The 21135-nt window shown below is 44.4% G+C and overlaps 1 protein-coding gene across 1 annotated transcript in view; it reads right to left on the bottom strand.

Annotated features, from left to right (window-relative positions):
* Positions 1-21135, bottom strand: part of COL22A1 (collagen type XXII alpha 1 chain) — a 296104-nt gene that overhangs the window by 147207 nt on the left and 127762 nt on the right. Inside the window, exons 12-16 of the mRNA XM_077811037.1 lie at positions 19589-19642; positions 17347-17400; positions 10330-10383; positions 7017-7061; positions 466-519 (exon numbers count right to left, since the gene is read on the bottom strand). Of these exons, the coding sequence (XP_077667163.1) occupies positions 466-519; positions 7017-7061; positions 10330-10383; positions 17347-17400; positions 19589-19642 (261 nt within the window). The remainder of the gene's footprint in view (positions 1-465; positions 520-7016; positions 7062-10329; positions 10384-17346; positions 17401-19588; positions 19643-21135) is intronic.

Here is a 21135-nt window from a genome sequence, read left to right as displayed (position 1 = left end):
GCCTGGAGGCTAGATGTGGGACACAAACTGCTTTGTGTGTACTAAGGCTATAAAGGCAGGTCTTGAGGGATCACACTGTCGTCTCCTGGCCTTTGAATGTTCTAATGCTTGACAGCTAGCGCTGGAAGTCAATAAAATATTTTCCTCCATAACTGCATTACCACAAAAAGCGCATCCTTTAAAAATAATCATATGGCGTTCTACTCCTCACACTAGGAGCACAGCGCTCCTGGGTTGACGAGACATAGGTCAGGGTAGAACAAGGCTGCTTAGCATAGGGCCCAGTCCCACTAGAACTGGGTGCTCAAAAAGATCTTGATGATTTTAAGAGATACCTTCCTGCTCCTACAGTTACAATACGGCAGCTGTCTGGGATAAGTCCCATTTCAGCAGCCGCCTTCCCATTCACTGTGCATTAACGCCTAGTTTGAAGAACAGTCTCCCTCCCGAATATTCATTCCATACCTGTTTCCCTTCTGCACCTGGCTTTCCAGGGAACCCATCAAGACCTCGTTCTCCCTAGGAAAAAAGAAGAGAAAGAAAAAGATAACTTCTAGTTAAAATTGTTTATCACTCTGTTGCAAGAGACATCTCAGTCTGCACATCCTTCCGTGCCACTCACCCATGGAGCTGTGAACATAAAAAGTGATCTAAGTCTGGTATTCTGGGAAATACACTTCTGCAGAAGGGGTGGCATGTCTATAGCAAGGAGGTGAACTGAATAGTTGCCAGACAACCTAGTATATATTTTCCATTTCTGATTTCTGTAATTCTTAGATTTCCTACCACCCTTTTTTCATGAATAGGAAGAAGCATCATTGCCCAGTACTGGGGAATAAGGCCAGTCAGTCAGAACTCCTCTCTCCTGTTTCCCAAGTGCTGTTACTAGGAACTTCACATGTCTAGTTTATCACACAACGCAATCCATTTCTGAACCAAAATTTCTGTCTTAGCTGTTTTTCATGATACTGTTCCCAGTCCTGCAATCCTTATTCAGTAAAAATGCACCCTGAGGGAAATGGCAGGGATACTTGAGTAAGGACTAATTAAAGGTTTCAGGGCTGAGCCCAATAAAAATACTTTGCATTTGTAATATGGCTCTTTTCATCTGAGGCTTTCAAAAGGATGGCCTTGTGGCAAAGGCAGCAGCCAGATTCAGGAGATTCAATTCTTGCCTCTCCCACAGACTTCCCACAAGACTTCATCACTATGTGCCTCAGTTTGTCATCTGCAAAATGGGAATAATTGTACTTCCCTCCTCCCACCCTTTGTCTGTCTTATATCTGTTTAGCTTGTAAGTTCTCTGAAGCTGGGACTGTCTCTTACTATGTGTTTATTCAGCACCTGGTCCAATGGGGCCCTGATCTAAGCACCACTATAATAGAATTAATATTATTACGATTAATCATAACAGAGTTTGTTCATAAACAAATTCTATCACTAGAGGGAGCTCTTTGTAACTAAATATTATTTAGAGTTTTGCTTATAATAATAAAAAAGCTTTATGAATCTCAGTTGTGATTTATACCTCATTGTATAAATGTTTGACCGAAGCTATTATCGGTAAATCTGTACTTATAGCATTAGATTTAAGTACCTGATTTGTTAGGGGGAGAGAGAGAGTGTGTGTGTGTGTGTGTGTGTGTGTGTGTGTGATTGCTTTAGCAAACTGAAAATGGATTTACAAATCAGTTAATTGATGGGGAGGTTATTTTTTAAGAATATCTATAAATCTTGCATCAGAAATGCTGTTTCAGTCTGAGAAGCTGCAGGGCTGGCATTACACTGCTCTGCACATTATGTGACATAGCAGCCTGAGGGAGGAACCTCCCAATCTTTATCTATTGTAATTATGAGCTTGCCTCAGTCCAGTTTTACACATACCACACACACACACACCCCTCTGCCTGAATTAAACTCTTTGTATTCTGCAGTGTAGACAGTTTGAGACTTCACAACTTTACAGAGTGCTGATCAACAGAGCACTGCACCCTCCCGAGCATCTTTTTCGGTGTATCTATGACATCCGCACAGGACCTCATAAGATGGATTCATTACTAGAGGAATGAAGGGCACACACACAGAGGGCTGAATAATGATATGACGCTAGACCTGGTTTAAAATTTTCCAACTCGAATTATTTTTGTCTTGTTTTGTTTTTGTCAAAAAACAGGCTTTCAGCGGAAATGAAAATGCTCACTGTTGGTGAAATGTTTAATTTTCCAAAATGACAGATTGGGGGTTAAAGGCTGGTTTTTCTTCTTTTTTTTTCCCAAATGAAAATCAATCAGAGGACAAAAGGCACGTCTTCTGAATGTTCCATTTCAATAATTGTGGTTTGTTGTGGTAAAGATGGACTGACAATCAAAATGATAAGAGCTGGAGGCCAAGACCTCTGGAAAAATCCTTGCTCAGAGGTTTAGCCATTACTTGGAAATGCAGAAGATACCATCTAGCTGAAAAGAGTCCAATACCATTCTGCTGTACAAGAAGGGCGATCATGAAGACCTAAAGAACTATCATCCAAGATCTAAAGAACTATGCCTGCTCTCACATGTCTACAAGCTGTTCACCAAAATAATAACAAACCGACTTCCTCAGAGTCTGGACGAGCAGTTGCCGAGACAGCAGGGAGGCTTTCGGAGGAATTTCAGCACAATGGACCATATTTTCACTATAAACCAGCTATTGGAACGCTCAAGGGAATACAAATTCCCTTTATGTATTGCCTTCCTTGACTATGAAAAAGCATTCAACAGCATAGAGATCAATGTAGTGTTGAAAGCTCTTACACAGCAGGGCATTGACACAAACTATATCAAACTATTACAGGAAGCAAATTCTGACTGAGCTACAGATATAACTTTATTTGATACTCCCCTTCGCATCCCAGTTAAGAAAGTGGTGAAATAAGGAGACACGGTTTCACCGAAACTCTTCACAGCCTGCTTCAAAATGGTAATGAGGCGGATGAATTGGAAGGGTGGAATCAACATCAACGGAGAGCAGTGAAACCATCTCGGATTCATGGACGATATTGTGTTGATTGCTGAAAACACTATCAAACTACAGAAAATGCTGCGAGAACTCAACACAAAAAGCAGCAAAGTCGGACTGAAAATTAACCGTTCCAAAATGAAATTGATGCGGTCTGATACCTTGCCAAAAGCCCAAATAACAATCAAGGGAGAACAAATAGAAGAAGTTGAGCAATATGTCTATTTGGAGCAAGAAATTAACATGCGCCACAATCAGGAAGGTGAACTATGGCGAAGAAAGAAAGTGGGTTGGTGCGCATTCAATTCTATCAAGGATGTCCTCCAAGGAAAAATCAACAAGGCAACACGCGCCAGCCTCTTCAACTCAACAAGACTGCCAGCAATGTTGTACGGCAGCAAAACATGGGCGCTGACGAAGACAGAGGAGCAGTGACTGTCTGTCATGAAGAGGGCGATGGAAAGAAGAATTCTGGGAATTTCAATCCGCGACCAAGTCCCCAGTGAAGTGATCAGACAGCAGAGTGGAGTGCAGGATGTTGTTAAGAGCAAGCATAGTAAAATGTGATGGGCCAGGCATATAGTGAGGCTCACTGATGGTCGATGGACTGCATCTGTTGCCAAATGGTACCCACGGGAACTGAAACGACCACTCAGCCAATCTCCAAAGAGACGGGAAGATTTTATCGTGAAAAGACATGGCCATACATGGAGAAGGAAGGCCAGGATACGAGAAGAATGGAAAACGTGTTGTGATCCGCGCAATCTATACAAGGGCTAAAGGACAGATCAAACAAGGTGATCAAGCTTTGTTTCTCTCTACCTTCTACCTTCTATCTTCCAACTCTTGCCAGGTGAAAAATGGTCAAAAAAAGTGAGAAAGTGGGCGAAAGCCCATTTTTTAATATTTTGTTACTAATTTCCAATTTCTATTACTTGGAGAGCAGTAACAAAATATTGGAAATATTACTTTCTGAAATAAAGAAATATTTCACTTTTAAGGGTTACGGTTTTTTCCTCCCCGCTTCTCTATACTTTTTTTTTTCTCAGTAGGGAAATGGCAAAAAATCTGGGAAAGTGGTGGTGGGACACTGCAGTTTCCCAATGGGAAAAAATTGAAAGGCGAATTTCTAAATCATAAGTTCCCAACTGAAATATTTTGAAATGTCCCAGTTTTCTGGTCAGCTCTATATGACAATCATATTCTGCTCAATTAAATGTTCTATTAATCTTGTTTTTCTGTGTATAAACTGATCGCTACAGGTTTCAAGCTGGAATCAATGTTCCAGGGAAATCTCCTCCAGATTTCTGACCAGGACTTTGGACTACCATTACAAAAGACACCGTCCTTAGAGAATTCAACCCAGGTTTTACATGAGCTCGCTGCATGCTGGGACAGAACTTTGGGAGTTAGTGACTGCTGTATGCTGGCTCTCCTCGAGTTCAGACATGATCAATAAGGCTCAAAGTTATGTACTGCACCATAAAGTCTCAGTGCTTTGATTTAAGGTGCTCTCAGTGTACAGTGACATAAGAGCCTTGTGGGAGATTTTGCCTTCCTCTGAAACATCAGGATAATGGTTTGATGGACCAATATTCATTATAGAGACTAATGCTCTAATTTAATATAACAAATCCTATATTCCTTGGGCTGGGAGAAGCATAAATGATTTTTATTAATGCTTTAACAATGGCAAAAATTTAGACTCAGATTTCTCAGAAGCAATAAGCGGTTGCAGATGGAAAAGCAGACAGGGAGAGATCTTTGGCCTGGTTCTTAACGCCCACTACTTTCCCAGTAGTTCCAACTGGTAGAAATTAAAACAAGGGATATAAATGTCCTGAGTGCAGTATCTATGCACTGTAAATGCACAATTGTTATAGCAGAGATCTTGACTTTTATGCATAGGCCAGGAGGGAAAGAAAGAAGGTTTAATTGTGCAAATCCCTCAGAATGAAACAGAACACAATTCACTTGTTTCTCATTTTAATTCCTGTCTAGTTCATCAGTTCCCTGCCCCCTCACAGCTCCATCCCTCCTCCCTACCCGAGTGATGTGGAAATTTATCCATGTTCCTAAGGGAGCCAAACACCCCCACAGACCAGACAATACTGTCACAGGAAAAGGGGCTGATGGAATGGCTAGACACAACACATCTCCTCTGGTTTGAACTCCGGGGGCAAAGGCATGAGGATTATTAAATGATAATGGGCATGTGCCCAGTTGCAATGATGAGTACAGAAAACATGAAAGGGAATAATGGAAATTTTATGATAAACAACCACATGGATATTGGGAACAGAGCACTGGCCAATTGGGGAAGAGAGAGAACTGGGAATCAGGCTGGACTGGAGACTAATGACCAGAGCTGGACCAACAATTGGTTGTTGTCTTTTTGGTTCAGGGACCATTTTGGGGTGGTTGTGGCTTTGTTTGGGTTTTTTACCTTTTTTTGTGTAGATAAATCTAGTTAAATTACAAAATAAACTTTCATTGTTTCAAATGAAAAGTCAACACGTTTAGTTTCATTAATGTCTAAACCGAATGTTTCAACTTCTGGGGAATTTTACCCTCCTTTTTATTTGACAAGTTCAACTGAAATTGAACTTTTAGTGCATCAACTATTCTCCCCCCCACCCCCACCCCGTCCCTATTATTTATTTATTTATTTATGCTCTGCTTTACTGATGACTCTCTACTAATGCACCCACAGCTGGCTATCAGTAGAGGGAGCTCAAACATAGGTCAAACTCCCCAGCTAACAGGCCTTGCTACTCTCTGCACCCCGCATCTCTAATGGACTGGCAACTCCTTACCTCAGCACTAGCTTGAACAGCCATGCCTTAATGGCTTCCGTGCTGTCTAATGTGACTGGTAAACATGGCGCAAATCACAGCGCATGTCCACCCGTATTGAATGGCTATGCCACTCCAATACAGAGACACCCGTGATCAGGGAGGTCTGGGCATAGGCGTGGGAGCCAAGCGGTACTGAGTTCTCATCCCAGCTGTACCAGTCACTTAGCCTCTCATCCATAAAATGGGGATAATGATAGTTACCAGCCAGGGAATCCCTGTGCCCCATCAATCTCTAGCTGCTTCACTGAGCCACTGACAGCCACTTACGTATTGGAGCAGCCACAGATTGCTTTAAATTACACCAGGGCAGTGACCTGCAGCCCACCCTGGATAAAGAGAGCTCAAAGCGACCTTAGCAGCCCACCCTTCTGAGCTGCATTGCGTCTGCAGCCTCAGAGGCAGTCGAGGACTGTGGGTTCTACATTTATTTCTGGTGGCAGAGAGGAACAAAGACACTACTCGATGAATGCAATGGCTCAAGAAGCGTCTGAGTTCTTCAGCCGGTCACCTCACCACAGCTAGACTCAGCCGGGGGCCCTGCACCCGACTTGAAGTAGAAGGAAATTCACCAACACAAAAGGCCTGGAGCAAAGCACTTGGAAGTGGTGCGGCTGGAACTCTGGACTGGGAGAGCAGCCAGTGCACACACACACTCAGAGGAAATCCTGACTCCTTACCTGATGTAGCAAAGCCAGCAACCCATGTACGCTTGTGTTTGTAGTGATGAGACAAAATAAGGGATATAGGAAGCTGAGTGGCTCAGGGAGCTGGTAATCGGATGCCGATCCCTTTATCTTTAGGTTACCAGATTCAGTTCTGGTCAGTAGCCTCCAAAGGCCATTACCATCTATTAGGTGGGTGGTGCCCCAGGTGAACACATCACAGGAGTACCCACCCCAGCTGGCACTCCAAGTGACACCTTTGTTGCCATTCTTAGCAGAGAGACCAAGGGAATGAACGGGCTGGGATTCTGAACTCCCGTTTCACCCCCACGAGAAGTCGCTCCAGCTCACAGCTGTGTGCCGGGCTGTCAGCCTCAGCTTTCGAGGTATCAGCCTCACACCCTTCCCCAATGTTACATTCATTTAAAAAGCAAAAGGCAAAGAGGGAAAACAACCCATCCCTTTCCTAGGCTGTGGCTCTAACATGACCTAGTGATACCTTGTCTCCTCGAGTTCCCTTTTCTCCTCTTTCTCCCTGCAGACCCTAAAAATGAAAACAAAAGGGAAATTACAAATCTTCATCCAACATGGTCCATATTCTCCTCCTCAGGGAAGGAGCTGTCTTTTTCACTGATCCTCTGGCAGTGAAGGACAACATTCCTGGAAAGATCTGCCCCGTAAACAAGCAAGGATGTCACACTGATGTTCTGCAAGACACCATGGTGAAGGAGAGTGTAGTGGGTACAGTAGCAGGTATCACTGAGCATTGACAGCTGTTGAATAATCCCAGCCGAACACAGCCAAACTCAGCCTTGTGGGTGAGTGACATTCCATTGATGCTAATTTGGGCACAGAGTGCAATCCATAGCTTTCCAATTAACTTGGAAACAGTAGGGTTTGCTGTGTCTCAGATAACTGGACGGCAGCACTTTACACACATAACATTGCTGACAAACCTATAAATGATCAAATGAAGGAGGGGGGAGAGATTTAACCTTTCCTGTGAACAGCCACATTGTATTGCAGGTGTAGTTTACTTCTTTTGTAGCAACTGAGCAAACAACAGGGAAACCCTACGGCAACAAGACACGCACACTCAGTTGATGGTGACCCATCAGCAACTGCTTGTGTGTGAAATGTTTTACACTCTGGTGAATTCATATATTAATGAATTCTTTTAATACTTATTTTAATACTTTAATATTAAATAATAAAAATATTTAATATTTTAATATCCTATTTTAATACTTCACTCATCTCCACGTTACAGGTCAGCTGGCTTAGCTGAAAATTAATGAGAACTGCATGCCCAGGTTTATTTGGTCCGGAGGACAGGTTAGATGCTGTTAAGATTTCAGGGCATCCTTGAGTGAAATCAAACACTGGACAAGCCTGTCCAGGTCTGACAGTATATTTGTGATCAAACTTCCCAGTTGGAAAAACCTGCTATTTTCTCTTGGGATAAAGTCACCTGTTTGCTTTGCACACTTGACACTCCATAACATAATCTCTGCTTTCTCTCTCCCTCTCCCTTTTTTCCTCCCTTCCCATGCCTCTCCAGGGGTTTAACATGTGCAAACATGCTTGGGAGAAAGTCAGGTAGATGTAATGTACTTGAGTTCTCCCTGGGGTTCACTTTCAAAGCTTATCCATGTCTTCTTGTCAGCTTATCAGCAGGGGTACAGAGAGGTATAATTGTCAGTGCTCATCTTTAGTGTCCCAGTGTAGAATCACTACATCCTGGAGTGTCCCCTCAAAATGCCTTTCATTCATGAGATCCGAGGCACCTCAAATGTAATCTATCTTACAGCACTGCCATGGAGTTATACAAGGTGTGAGCTCACAAAAGCCTTCTAGGTCTTAAGAATTACCGGACCAGAGAGAAACTGACCATCCCACCGAATGTCTTGTGGCCAATGCCGAATGATTTCAAAAACAATCCACAATCTACCTCGGGGACCACGATGCACCTAATTTTGTGTGCTGGTGGAGATGTTTCCTCCTTACCTCATGTGGTGCCCGGAAGCACGTGGGTTCATATAACTCTTAATTTTATCTTAGCTACAGCTGATGCTGTTAGTTGAGTTCACTTAGAGAGACAAACAGAAGGAGCAAAAATGAACTCTGCAGTATCCTGTTCTAGAAAGCAGAGTCCTACCCGGCCGCTTCTCAAAGCAGAGTGGAAGAGGTTAAAAAAAGATGACTCCACTCTGGTGCACTAGTACCTTGGGGCCCACTGCGGCATCAGAGCATACGATTATAGCCCTGCTCTGCTCTAACCACGCACACCAAATGCCAGCTTGATGATGAAAATGGAGTCATTACCAACAGATTATGAGCCACACTGCATGTACTGCCCGGGGGAGCTGTCCTCCTTGTGTAAAAGGGCGGTTCAAGAAGCAGGAGGAAAATGATCTCCTGACTTTCTTCAAATGTGCCTGTTGCACTCTTAACACTTTGTTGGGATCTGCCCAGGAGCTGCTGCGCCGGCTTGCAACTCAGTAGACAATGTAAGTGGATACCCCTTTGCTTTTCAGACAGCTGGGTAGTAATACCACACTGATCCACAGCCAGGCCTAGGCAAACAACCAGATTCTCCTCTGACTTTCATTGGTTTTAGACCCTGGAGGCCTATAGGCGCCACAGATGTCCGGTAAACATTATACTTGACAGGGAAGAAAATTCACAACCCTCTCCAAAAACACAGGCCTCTATCTGGTGAGTTATAAAGGAACATGTATCAACCAGTACAGGCAGCCCTTTAATGCATCAGCCGGCCTGGCATTCCATTGAAACGCACTGCTGCACCAACAGTCAAGTCAGTACACCACACAGTACACTTAGGTGCACCGGTACAGTGCCCACGTAATTGCTAAGGTGAGTCCGGGAGGCTGGGTTGCAAATTGGATACCTGTCCCGGTTTTCTGGGGATTGATGCAAATTCCACAGGGTAATCGCATGTCCTACAAGTCTAATACACAGGGCCCCAAAGAGTTCCAAAATAGAATCATAGAATCATAGACTATCAGGGTTGCAAGGGACCTGAGGAGGTCATCTAGTCCAACCCCCTGCACAAAGCAGGACCAATCCCCAACTAAATCATCCCAGCCAGGGCTTTGTCAAGGCAGGCCTTAAAAGCCTCTAAGGAAGGAGATTCCACCACCTCCCTCGATGACCCACTCCAGTGCTTCACCACCCTCCTAGTGAAATTGTGTTTCCTAATATCCAACCTAGACCTCCCACACTGCAACTTGAGACCATTGCTCCTTGTTCTGTCATCTGCTACCACTGAGAACAGTCTAGATCCATCCTCTTTGGAACCCCCTTTCAGGTAGTTGAAAGCAGCTATCAAATCCTCCCTCATTCTTCTCTTCTGCAGACTAAGACTAGCTTACTCAAAACATCATTATGTCATGAGGTCACATTGCATTGTGTTGTGATACAACTGTGAAGCAATGTACTAACGTTGCATCACAAGACGCTAACACAACATTATAACATTGCCGTGTGAATATCGCCTCACTGTGCCACAGAAGCTCAAAGCAACCCATCCAAAATGTTAGGTTTCCTAGTAATTCCTATAGACTATTCTCTGCAGGCCTAATGCCGATCTTACATACATCCGGCATAAGTCAGAAGTAATTCCCCAGAAGTCACAGAAGTTTCACTGTGGGAACGTAGAGGAGAATCAGGTATCTCTAGATTGTCATATGGAAGAATCAGTTGTGCAGAATACATTGGAAATGTGGGGGAAGTTTCCAGATTCAAGGATTGTTTAGCTACTAAAATGTAACCAGAGAATCATGACTTACGGGTGCTCCGACATAGCCTTTAATTCCTGGTGGACCTGGTTGTCCCTCAGATCCCTGGGGAGGAAATAAAACATTGAAAAAGACAAGAGGTTAATTCAAAAGAGAAAAGCAATAAATAACATAGTCAGGAATTAAACAGGCACTTCCTGTGAGACGTTGAGCTGGCTTCTCTGGGGATCAGTGCGAAATGCCTCGAGTGCTCTTCCATCTCCCAGCTATGCTCCCACAATGAAGCTCAAACCTTTTCCTTTGCTCCCAGTGTTCAGAAACCAGCACTGTTGTCACACCAAGCTCTTTGTGGTTTTAACACTTGGTTTTCAGACTTGCCCCTTAAAGACAAACCGACACATGCAGATTTCTGTATAAGCTGTTTCAGAGTTGTTGCTAATTGGGCCAATTACATGCATTTGGTACTTCCCCCTTTCTTGGCTGGGTGAGGTGGAGTCATTCTGAAAACAGTATGAACAAGACACACACCCATAAGGCAGTATGTTTGACAGTAGAAGCCAGTTCTTGGTGATAAGCAAGCCCCAGAGTTCAGAGAAACACACACAATGCAAGCAAGCTCATGGCATCACCTTATGTTCTTATGTTTGGCTGGAGAGTGGCAGATGTGATTCAAACTTGTTATCACTTTAAACTCTTTGTGTATTCCAATACATAGTTCATAAATGAAAGACCAGGTTCTTTGGTGCACTTATGTCGGGGGGGGGGGGCAAGGGAGCCAGTTATGACTCTGCACCCCCCCCCGCCTTCTATTTGGTGCAATCTGCCAGATGGGGCTAGCCAACGTAGCAAGTTCTCATGATGTGCCCATAACACACCTGACTGCAGTGGGACAGTGCAGGAGGTGGTGTTCTTTGCTGGGGGGAATCCACCCACCAGATCAACGCAAAACGGACACACACATCAGTGAATGTAGCCCTGAGTGTTTTGAGATTGCACTGTTGGACCAACTGATTCAGTTGCTAGTTCAACAGACTTTCTTTTCCCTTATGTTAACTCCAGTTTTGGACCTTCCTAATTCATAAGGCTTCAGCTTCAAAAAAAACAAGCCTTCATGTTCAGCTTACGCTGTCGATTTCCAGCCGCTGATATTTCCAGCAAATTGAAACCATCAAAACAAGGGTTAGTTCAGGAAGGCCCCGATCCTACGAGAAGCCTGTGGAGACGCAGGGTGTGCCCACATAGAGCCATGGGCACGAGGGGGACCTACATGTTCACCGTTGGTGACCCAGATTCAAATACAGATGACCAGGAACTTGGTAGTGCTGCAGGCCCTGCTTGCCTCACAATGTGAACCATGCAAGTTAAAACGTCATTCAGTAGCATGGTTCTGGCAGGGACATTACACGACAGGACTCTGCTCTGCAAGTACCAGTCACCATTTTGGGGAGCGAGGCTATAGCTCAGTTTGCCCATAGGGGGAGTTATATTTTGAAAAAGCCAAAATATTAGCTGAAACCATGCCCGAGACCACTCGCAGAAAGATGAACTTGTTAGCACAGCCATGCTGTGGTTGGGAACTGTGCTAGCCGTGGAGGCAAACGATGGTACAAACTTATGACTAGGTTTATAAATAAACTCAAGCACATTTATGCGGCCTCATGCAGATGCTAAACTGTGGTGCAGGGACTCATGCAGAATCATAGAAGATGAGGGTTGGAAGAGACCACAGGAGGTCATCTAGTCCAACCCCCTGCTCAAAGCAGGACCAATCCCCAGCTAAATCATCCCAGCTAAGGCTTTGTCAAGCTGGGGCTTAAAAACCTCTAAGGATGGAGATTCCACCACCTCCCTAGGTAACCCATTCCAGTGCTTCACCACCCTCCTAGTGAAATAGTGTTTCCTACTATCCAACCTAATATTAGAAGTGTGTGTATAACTTCCTCCTCACATTGAGGGGCCTCAGGCGGACAGGAGTCCCTTCTCTTCACTTTCTCTCCCCCAGTCAGGGGGTCTCTTCCCCCGCTTCTGTGGATATTTCTTCGCATCCCAAAGCCACCATAGAATCCGATTCATCAGAGGCCGTGAACTGGAATAGCAGGAGGCATTCCAGGTCAAGGCGAGGGTGGGTTTTGGGGGGAGAAGCTTTGACAGCCCCTGTTTGCACTATACCTGGCTGGAGCCAGCAAGACCAGCCCCTCATTCTGACGAGGACTAAATTTACCCACAAAATTGGATGGGAGAGAACATTTGTAATGTTGAAGGAGTTGAGCTAGGAATACAGCAGGAATGTCCCCATGAGACCTCACTAAAGCTGTGCAAGCAGTTAACCTCATTTACATTTTTTATGAAAACAAAAAGGTGCTTTTATTAGATTTGTATTGGTATTCCTAGCTCTTATATCTGAGGGGATTTCATTACTGTTATCCTCAGTTATCAGAGGGGGATTAAGTCCTCTGGGGATGACGTACTATTACCAAAAGACTGTAGTGGCATTAGCTGTGCCCCTGGAAGTTTCACTATGCAGTTACTGAAGTCTGCAACAATTGTTCACTTTTTCCTTAAAAGAAAAAATAAATGCCTAAGATTGACCCGAACGCAAGAGACTGGAAAATCCCCCAGCCAAGTAGTTTAGCAGCTCACTGAGTTTCCTGAAATGCATATATAGCGCCTGAATGGTTGTCTGTGAGCTTCTCCTACTTAGCTGGGGATAAATGAAGACTGATTGAACATGGGAACAACTGTGACCCAGTTACTTCTCCTCAGAGCCTGCAGCAGAACCCGGAGATCTCAGCGTCACCACAATGGTGCTGCTAAATAAAGATAAGTGATCTGACAAAAAAACAATCATTTCAGCAGGAATAGGAGACATGACCTTTACGATTATCAACTCCACCTCCTTTACAATCCCAGTGATCGGCTCTATGCTTATATATAAATGTAGTAAGTAGACGGTTCGGGGCTTTTTAAAAACCATTAGTAATTTCTATTTTAATGCACAGTCAGCAAAATTGGGATTCCTTCTTAAAACAGCAGAGCCCAAAATCCAGGCAAAGGAAGCCACACCATAGATGGTTTGCCCTTTAAAATAAATAAAAGTTCCTGTGAAAGGAGATGATTGTTTTAATATTTAACCAGGGCAGCTGAGAGAGAGCTGGGTGGCAGAGCTCACTTCTCTACAGTGAAAGCTTGGCATTACTTTGTCAAAATGTATTTAAGCTACTCATGGTACATGCCCATGATAGCCATCACATGAACACCCATGCTTCCCAGCCTATAGCGCTATATGCATTTCCATCTTTTGAACATACAGACATATTCAAACTGCTTTATTGTTGTTATTATTCATGTTACAGTTCCACCTAAAGGACCCCCACAAGATCAGGGCCCCAGGGCTAAGCACTGTACATAAACACAGTAAGAGACAGCCCCTTCAATCTAAATAAATAAGACGGGGGGGGAGGAAGAGTGTGTGTGAGAGAGAAAAGAACAGCTGCCATCCCCATTTTACAGATGGGGAACTGAGGCAAGGAAAGAACATAAGAAGGGCCATCGTCGGTCAGACCAATGGTCCATCTAGCCCAGTATCCTGCCTTCCAACAAAAAGAAAAGGAGGACTTGTGGCACCTTAGAGACTAACCAATTTATTTGACCATAAGCTTTAGTGAGCTACATGCATCCGATGAAGTGAGCTGTAGCTCACGAAAGTTTATGCTCAAATAAATTTGTTAGCCTCTAAGGTGCCACAAGTCCTCCTTTTCTTTTTGTGGATACACAGACTAACATGGCTGCTACTCTGAAACCTGTCTTCCAACAGTAGCCAATGCCAGGTGCTTCGGACGGAATGAAGAGAACAGGTAATCATTGAGTGATCCATCCCCTGTCACCCATTCCCAGCTTCTGGAAAACAGAGGCTAGGGACACTTCAGAGCATGGTTTTGCATCCCTGCCCATCCTGGCTAACAGCCATTGATGGACCTATCCTCCATGAATTTATCTAGTTATTTTTTTAACCCTGTTATAGTCTTGGCCTTCACAATTTCATCTGGCAGAGTTCCACGGGTTGACTGTATGTTGTATGAAGAAGTACTTCTTTTTGTTTGTTTTAAACATGCTGCCTATTCATTTCATTTGATGGCCCCTAGTTCTTATGTTAGGAGAAGGAGTAAATAACACTTCCTTATCTACTTTCTCCACACCACTCATGATTTTATAGACCTCTATCATATACCCGCTTAGTCGTCTCTTTTCCAAGATGGAAAGTCCCAATCTTCTTAATCTCTCCTCAGATGGAAGCTGTTCCAGACCTCTACTCATTTGTGTTGCCCTTCTCTGCACCTTTTCCAATTCCAAGATATCTTTTTTGAGATGGAGAGACACTTTAAAGATAAAGTAATTTGTCCACAGTCAGTTAAAAAGGCTGGTGTAGAGCCAAGAACAGATGCAAAATCTTCCAAGTCCCAGTTCACTGCACTTGTGGATGTCACCCAGGCTGGCATAATCTAATGACACTAGAGACTAGTGTACTTCGGGGGAAAAGCAGGCAAAGAGCGAGTGAAGGTTTGCCAGGCTCATACAAAGTAGTCCCATTAGTTGCAGCATAACAGTGTGCTGGCAGAAGGATTGGGCAGCAGGGAAACTCCAGGGCCATAACCAGGAATGAATTGAAACCATCCTCTATTAGGTACTGTTTCCTGCACAGCTCCAGAGTCACTCCATGGCTGCTCTTCAGTTACGTTTCTTCTCGGCTGCCTCTTGAGGCATTGGACCTACACTGGCCGGCCCAGGGACCACCACCATTTGGAGTGGGAGCAGTTCTGAGTCCCGCTTCTGTGACACTTGCCTGGCCCCCGCCCTGATCCTATATGGTGACAGTGCTTTCCTCCACCCCATGCAGACCAGCTTTGAATGTTTTCTTTTGGGTGAATTTCTGGATACAGCTTTTCACCTGGTATAACATTATCCATCCAACTGGGACTCATCCCTCCGCTACTGTATCCCTTTGCCACTGCTGGATTGTTCCCAAGAATATAGTTTCTAGGGCCTTGTCTAGTCTACTGTTAAATAACTCAGACAATGATGTTCCTATTACCTCTCTTAAGAGATGGTTCAGACTCATACACTGTACCCAGGAAATTTGTGAAGTTATCCAACCAAAATGTTCCCTTTCCCAACTGCATCCTACCACTTCTAGCCATGTAACTTTTAACTGTTGTTTAGTATTTGTATACAGTGTCCTAGGTGTGCTCCTGGTACTCCCCTAAATAATTCCTCTCCTGCTCCTACGTGCTATGGTAATACGAATAAATCATAATGTGTATGCCTATCAAATACCTGCAGTTTTCATATCTCCTCTCTGTCACCACTTCATGAAGCTGTGCACCTTTTTTTCTAGAAGGGCTTGATCCTGTGACCTGCTGAGTGATCTCAAGGTTTGCTGAGGGTGCTCAGCAACTCACAGAAACGCTAAGCACCCTGCAGGACCGAGTCCTTAGGGAAAGGAATATGCACAGCTTGGTTAGGCAGAGCAGACTCCAAATGAGGACGATGAGCTTAGCACCAGGAAGAGGAAATGGCACAGATATTACACAGAAGCCACCGGTTTATCTGGCTTTTGTACCATTATTGATAACAATTCAGGATGCACAGAAAACATGGATTTATTTATTAGGCCATAGATTGGAGCCATGTAGCCGGCCAGCATGTATGGGTGACAAATTCAATTCATGTCACCTGCCGCTGATTCCCCCTGAAGGATGAGTGTACCCAGAGTCACTAGGAAACAGAGGGCCTAGGTTACAAACTACTGTATTAAAATGCTTCCCCCTGTTCTCCGAGCCAAGCTCTACATTCACAGCTGCCATTCATCTTCTGCAGAACGCTCCGTCATGCAACTTCCACAATGAGCCCCTCTGTGCTGCTGCATGTAACCACTGTGCCGCTCCTGCATTCACTGGTTTGCTGCCAAGCATTTCAACCAAGTGATTAATACAAGCGTGCTTGTGAGCAGACCCTGTGGGAACCGTGGCAGTTTATAAACGTTCACCCACGGAAGTGACAGGCAATTAGGGAAAGGGCCTGCCCAAGTCTCCTTGGCTAACAAGTCTAGTGGGCCCTGTGCAAACAAACGCTGCTTGTTTGCTTCATGGATCCTCTTATTCTGTGCCAGACAGGACCTGTAGACACAGGGCCTGATCCTGCCCCTACTGAAGTTAGAGCCAAAACTCCTCTTGACCTCAGTGGGAGCAGAACTGGGCTCTGTGAATTCAATCCGGCCCCTTTCTGAGGCAGATAATAACCTGCTGTGCATATTACACCATTTACGTGCAGTTCACAGTTTTCTATAGTTTAGCCTCATGCCCCCCCCCCCATCTTTCATATGGAAATGTGACCCACAAAGGCTACCTGCTTCAGCAAGCAATGACATTTAGATCAAGATGGTGTGTTGCACAATGACACCTGTATTGTCAGCGGGCTGCGTCTCCGCATTATAAAGATACAGCTGCAACTTCTTCCACTTGATGCAAATCACGGACCCAGTTCTGCCCCCAGTTATAAGGGAGTAAGTCAATAGGAACTGGATCCGTGTAAATGAGGACAGAAAGAGGCCATAAACACGGCCTGTCAGATCCAGGCTGTTCCCAATGTAGGGTTCAGCTGGGTGTTACTGAATCCAGACTCCTGAAGACATTCTTTGAACCAAATCCAGAGGTGATGTAAATGCTGTTGTAAGTTGTACATTGCCACGTCACTGCAAATTGGCACAAACTGAGGCACTCAAAATTAGTGGATATTGGACAATTCAGGCCTTATGCTTTCTGAATAGCTCTCTCTCCACCTGTTACATGGGGATGACAATACTCACCTCCCTCCCTGGGAGCCTGGGTGGATTTACTGATGTTTTAACAATATTTTGTAGGCAGTGTGTATTATCCTAACGCTGGGAGCTTGTTCCCTCACTAGTGAGCGTGTAAAGAACCACAATCACAAATCAACTCCGAGAATCCAGATGTACACACAACGTCAAGACAGGAAAAACAAGTGTTGACTCAGAACAAACAAAAATCTCACCTTAGGGCCTGCTGGACCAGGCAGTCCAAATGCTCCTGGATGCCCTGATTCTCCCTGTAACAAAGAGCACATGGTTAGTTGTGTGGTTTCAAATGCCTGTATTCAATTTTGAAATGTTTAGGGAAGGTACAAAAAAGAGCCACCGCTGAAGGATGCATGGGTGTTACCGATGAAAGCTCCACATTGCCTTCAGTGCTTGCATTCCACATGTCATGTGAACATAAGAACATCCGAACATACTGGGTCAGACCAAAGGTCCATCTAGCCCAGCATCCTGTCTTCTGACAGTGGCTAATGCTAGGTGCCCCAGAGGGAATGAACAGAACAGATAATCATCAAGTGATCCATCCCCTGTTGCCCATTCCCAGCTTCTGGCAAAATGGGGAGCTCCTGAAGTCCACAGTGTGCTTTTTCTCAAGAGCAACCATAACAGGACCAGACCAAAGTAAATATACATTGAAATATCTGGACATTCATCAGCTCTTTGCAGGCAGTTTCCTAAGCAACAAAATGTCATTTCCAGGGCTCATGCCACCTAGGATTTACAATTGGTCAGGCCTCTAAAAGCTACACCACAAATGTGACCTTTAACAGTTGGGGCAGTGCAATTAACCCATCATATCAGGGCAGTAAAAGGTTATGATGTTAGGACACCATGTTGCCATATATCATCCTCAAATCAATGAGGAGTCCTTGTGGCACCTTAGAAACTAACAAATTTATTTGGGCATAAGGTTTCGTGGGCTAAACCCCACTTCATCAGATGTATGGAGTGAAAAATACAGTAAGCAGTATATATATACAGCACATGAAAAGATGGGAGTTGCCTTACCAAGTGGAGGGGTCAGTGCTAAAGAGGCCAATTCAATTAAGGTGGAAGTGGCCTATTCTCAACAGTTGACAAGAAGGGGTGAATATTAAGAGAGGGGAAATTACTTTTGTGGTGTTAACGAGGGCAATGCAATCATTTGGTAAGGCAACTTGGTAAGGCAACTCCCATCTTTTCACATGGTGTATATATATACTGCTTACTGTCTTTTTCATGCATCTGATGAAATGGGTTTTAGCCCATGAAAGCTTATACCCAAATAAATGTGTTCGTCTCTAAGGTGCCACAAGGACTCCTCGTTGTTTTTGCTGATACAGACTAACATGGCTACCACTCTGAAACCTATCCCCAAATCAGTTTCATGTATGATATGATACAGTTGCATTGATTCAGCAAGGTACTTGGGGACGATCTAATGACCTACCATTTTAGGAGTAAAAACACTGCAGGTGGCAGACTTGGGCTACCTCCAGACACAGCATGACAGGGATGGGAAACAAGAGAGCATTCTGCTGTGTACCCCTTCCCTGTTATTAGTCCATGTATGTCTGACCTCCCAAAGGAACCCTTTACCCAGGTTCTCCCCAACCGCAGCTAAACTACCACCAGGGAGCAGGGCTACATGGCCAATGGGTTCCTGCACCAGGAACAGCAAACAGGGAGGCAGGCAAAGAATACAGATTAGCAAAAGAGAAGTAAGAGAAGAGGTTAAATGGGCAGATGATTCAAGCATAGAAGTGGTTCAGGTATGAGCTAAGAGGCCTGGAGGGCAGAGCTAAAATATTAGTGACAAGCTGAGAAAAGTACACCCATAAAGGATGCTGGGAAATGCTTGGACATTTGTCCCCTTCTGCAACATTCAGACTAAGGGCATTTTATCTAGCATGCTTGAGTTTCCTCCTGCAAAGCCTGCAGCTCTCCCCAATCCCTGTGCTTTTAACAGAATATGCATCACCAAGAGATGTTCAATCCTCTGCTTTTGTGACTGGGATGCAACATTAGCTTCCCTGTTACCCTTCTCCAGTCATCCTCCATTCCCACCATCTCCACAGGCTGGTAGCCCTTTGCCTAGCGTGAAACAAATGGCTGGGTTTTGTGCCTGCAGTCCTTAACCAACCCAGCAGCGGCAAGTCCCAAACCATAACCTGCCTGGTGTCCCCCTCTCACAGCTTAATGAATTGTAACAGCTCTGCCCCTGGAGTCACTCAATATGCTTAATCCCAATAAAGTCCACGGTCTTTGCGAACGTGTAAGAGACAACGCTGAGGTCATTAACCTTCCATCATTTGTTTCTGTTCCTCCTAAAATGGCCACACAAATCCCTGAGGCATGTCCCACTCAATAGAGATTGATTTCCACTGCCTGGCTCACACTGAAAGGAAAGGATTACAAGGAAGGAACAAAAAAGCTTACAGTTTCTCCTTTTGCTCCATCCCTCCCAGGAGGGCCAGGTGAGCCTGGGGATCCCTGCAACATAACAGAACCAGCATCAGCATAATATTAACATCGGCTGAAAGCACAAAGACACGAGTAATACAGCAAGGGAAGAACAAGTTAGAAGGAAAATCACTTCACCGTGAGCACCTACTATTTACAGTCTCAAGAGGATCCACTGCCAACATTAACACTCCCTGGTCAGCAAGTGAGCTGCTAGCCACTCACCAATACCCTTTCTCATTTAACTTATTTAAAAAGAAAACAATATAAAAACAATGAAATAATAACACATGTAACCTTGCCAACTTATTACTGTCACCCCTTGTCTTCCCTTTATCCCCATTCCATTGTATTTTGTACCCTCTGTTGTGTCGTGGCCATAGGTAATAGCTTTGAGGCAGGGACCACCCGTTACTACCAATTTGTGCAGCACCCAGAAACCTGCCGGGGATTGCTGTAGTAAAAATTAATAATAAACTGAGCCTAGAACAAACAAAGAACCCTAGTTCTTGAAAAGTTAGACAAGGCAACTCTCATGAAATACCCACGAGAAATTGAGATTTGAAAAAAATGGAAGTGAAAAATCCTATGCACCTGAGGAGTGGGTAATTCTCACTGTTATTGTTATTAGTGATAGCAAATATAAGGCTGAGGGCCCCATTGTGCCAGGTGCTGTGCAAACACAGAAGAGCAAATCCTTGCCCTGCACGATGTAAAAACTTTTTCATTAGGAGGGTGGTGAAACATTGGAATGCATTACCTAGGGCGGTGGTGGAATCTCCTTCCTCAGAAGTTTTTAAGATCAGGCTTGACAAAGCCCTGGCTGGGATGATTTAGTTGGGGATTGGTCCTGCTTCGAGCAGGGGATTGGACTAGATGACCTCCTGAGGTCCCTTCCAACCCTGAGATTCTGTGATTCTATGATTCTATGTACAGTATAACGACATAAACAGACAAAGGGTAGGGGATGAGGGATGTTGAAGTATTGGCCCAGCTTGACTAGCTACACACACTTCCGGGTTAGAGGCCGGGAGGAAGGGAGGAAGAAAAGAAGAGGAATAGGCACTGGAAACAGTTAGTCTAGTCTATTATTAGACTGAACTAACCTGCTGTGCATTACTTGGTAGGGACTGTAAGCTGGTCATGGAAGCCGCTATTTTTCAAGGGTAGTAGGCTCTTAAATGCCTAAATTACTTCTGAAAATGGTATGTATGCTCCTAAATCATGTAGGCACTTGAATATTTTGCCTATTGCAAATGCTACCTTTGGCAAGAAGTTTAATTCTTGGAATAATCATGCTTATAAGGAGTTGCCACTGTCAGCAGCAAGAACACATCTTGTTCCTAAGGTTGTTTGTTTTAGACAGAAGAGAGGTCATGTTAATCCTGACTTTGGACCCACTACCGATGTTTTTTTAAAGCAAGTAATTTAAGTCATCAACAGCAGCAGCTGGAAAAGGCAAGCCAATTAAAGCAGGAAGGATTCGGTCTTTCCAAACTAGCAATTCATAGGATTGGCACCGT

Source organism: Eretmochelys imbricata, chromosome 2 (assembly GCF_965152235.1).
Source record: "Eretmochelys imbricata isolate rEreImb1 chromosome 2, rEreImb1.hap1, whole genome shotgun sequence".
In the NCBI taxonomy this organism is placed as follows: domain Eukaryota; kingdom Metazoa; phylum Chordata; order Testudines; family Cheloniidae; genus Eretmochelys; species Eretmochelys imbricata.
The sequence above is the reverse complement of the archived record's forward strand: the minus strand, read 5'-3'. Positions and strand labels throughout refer to the sequence as shown.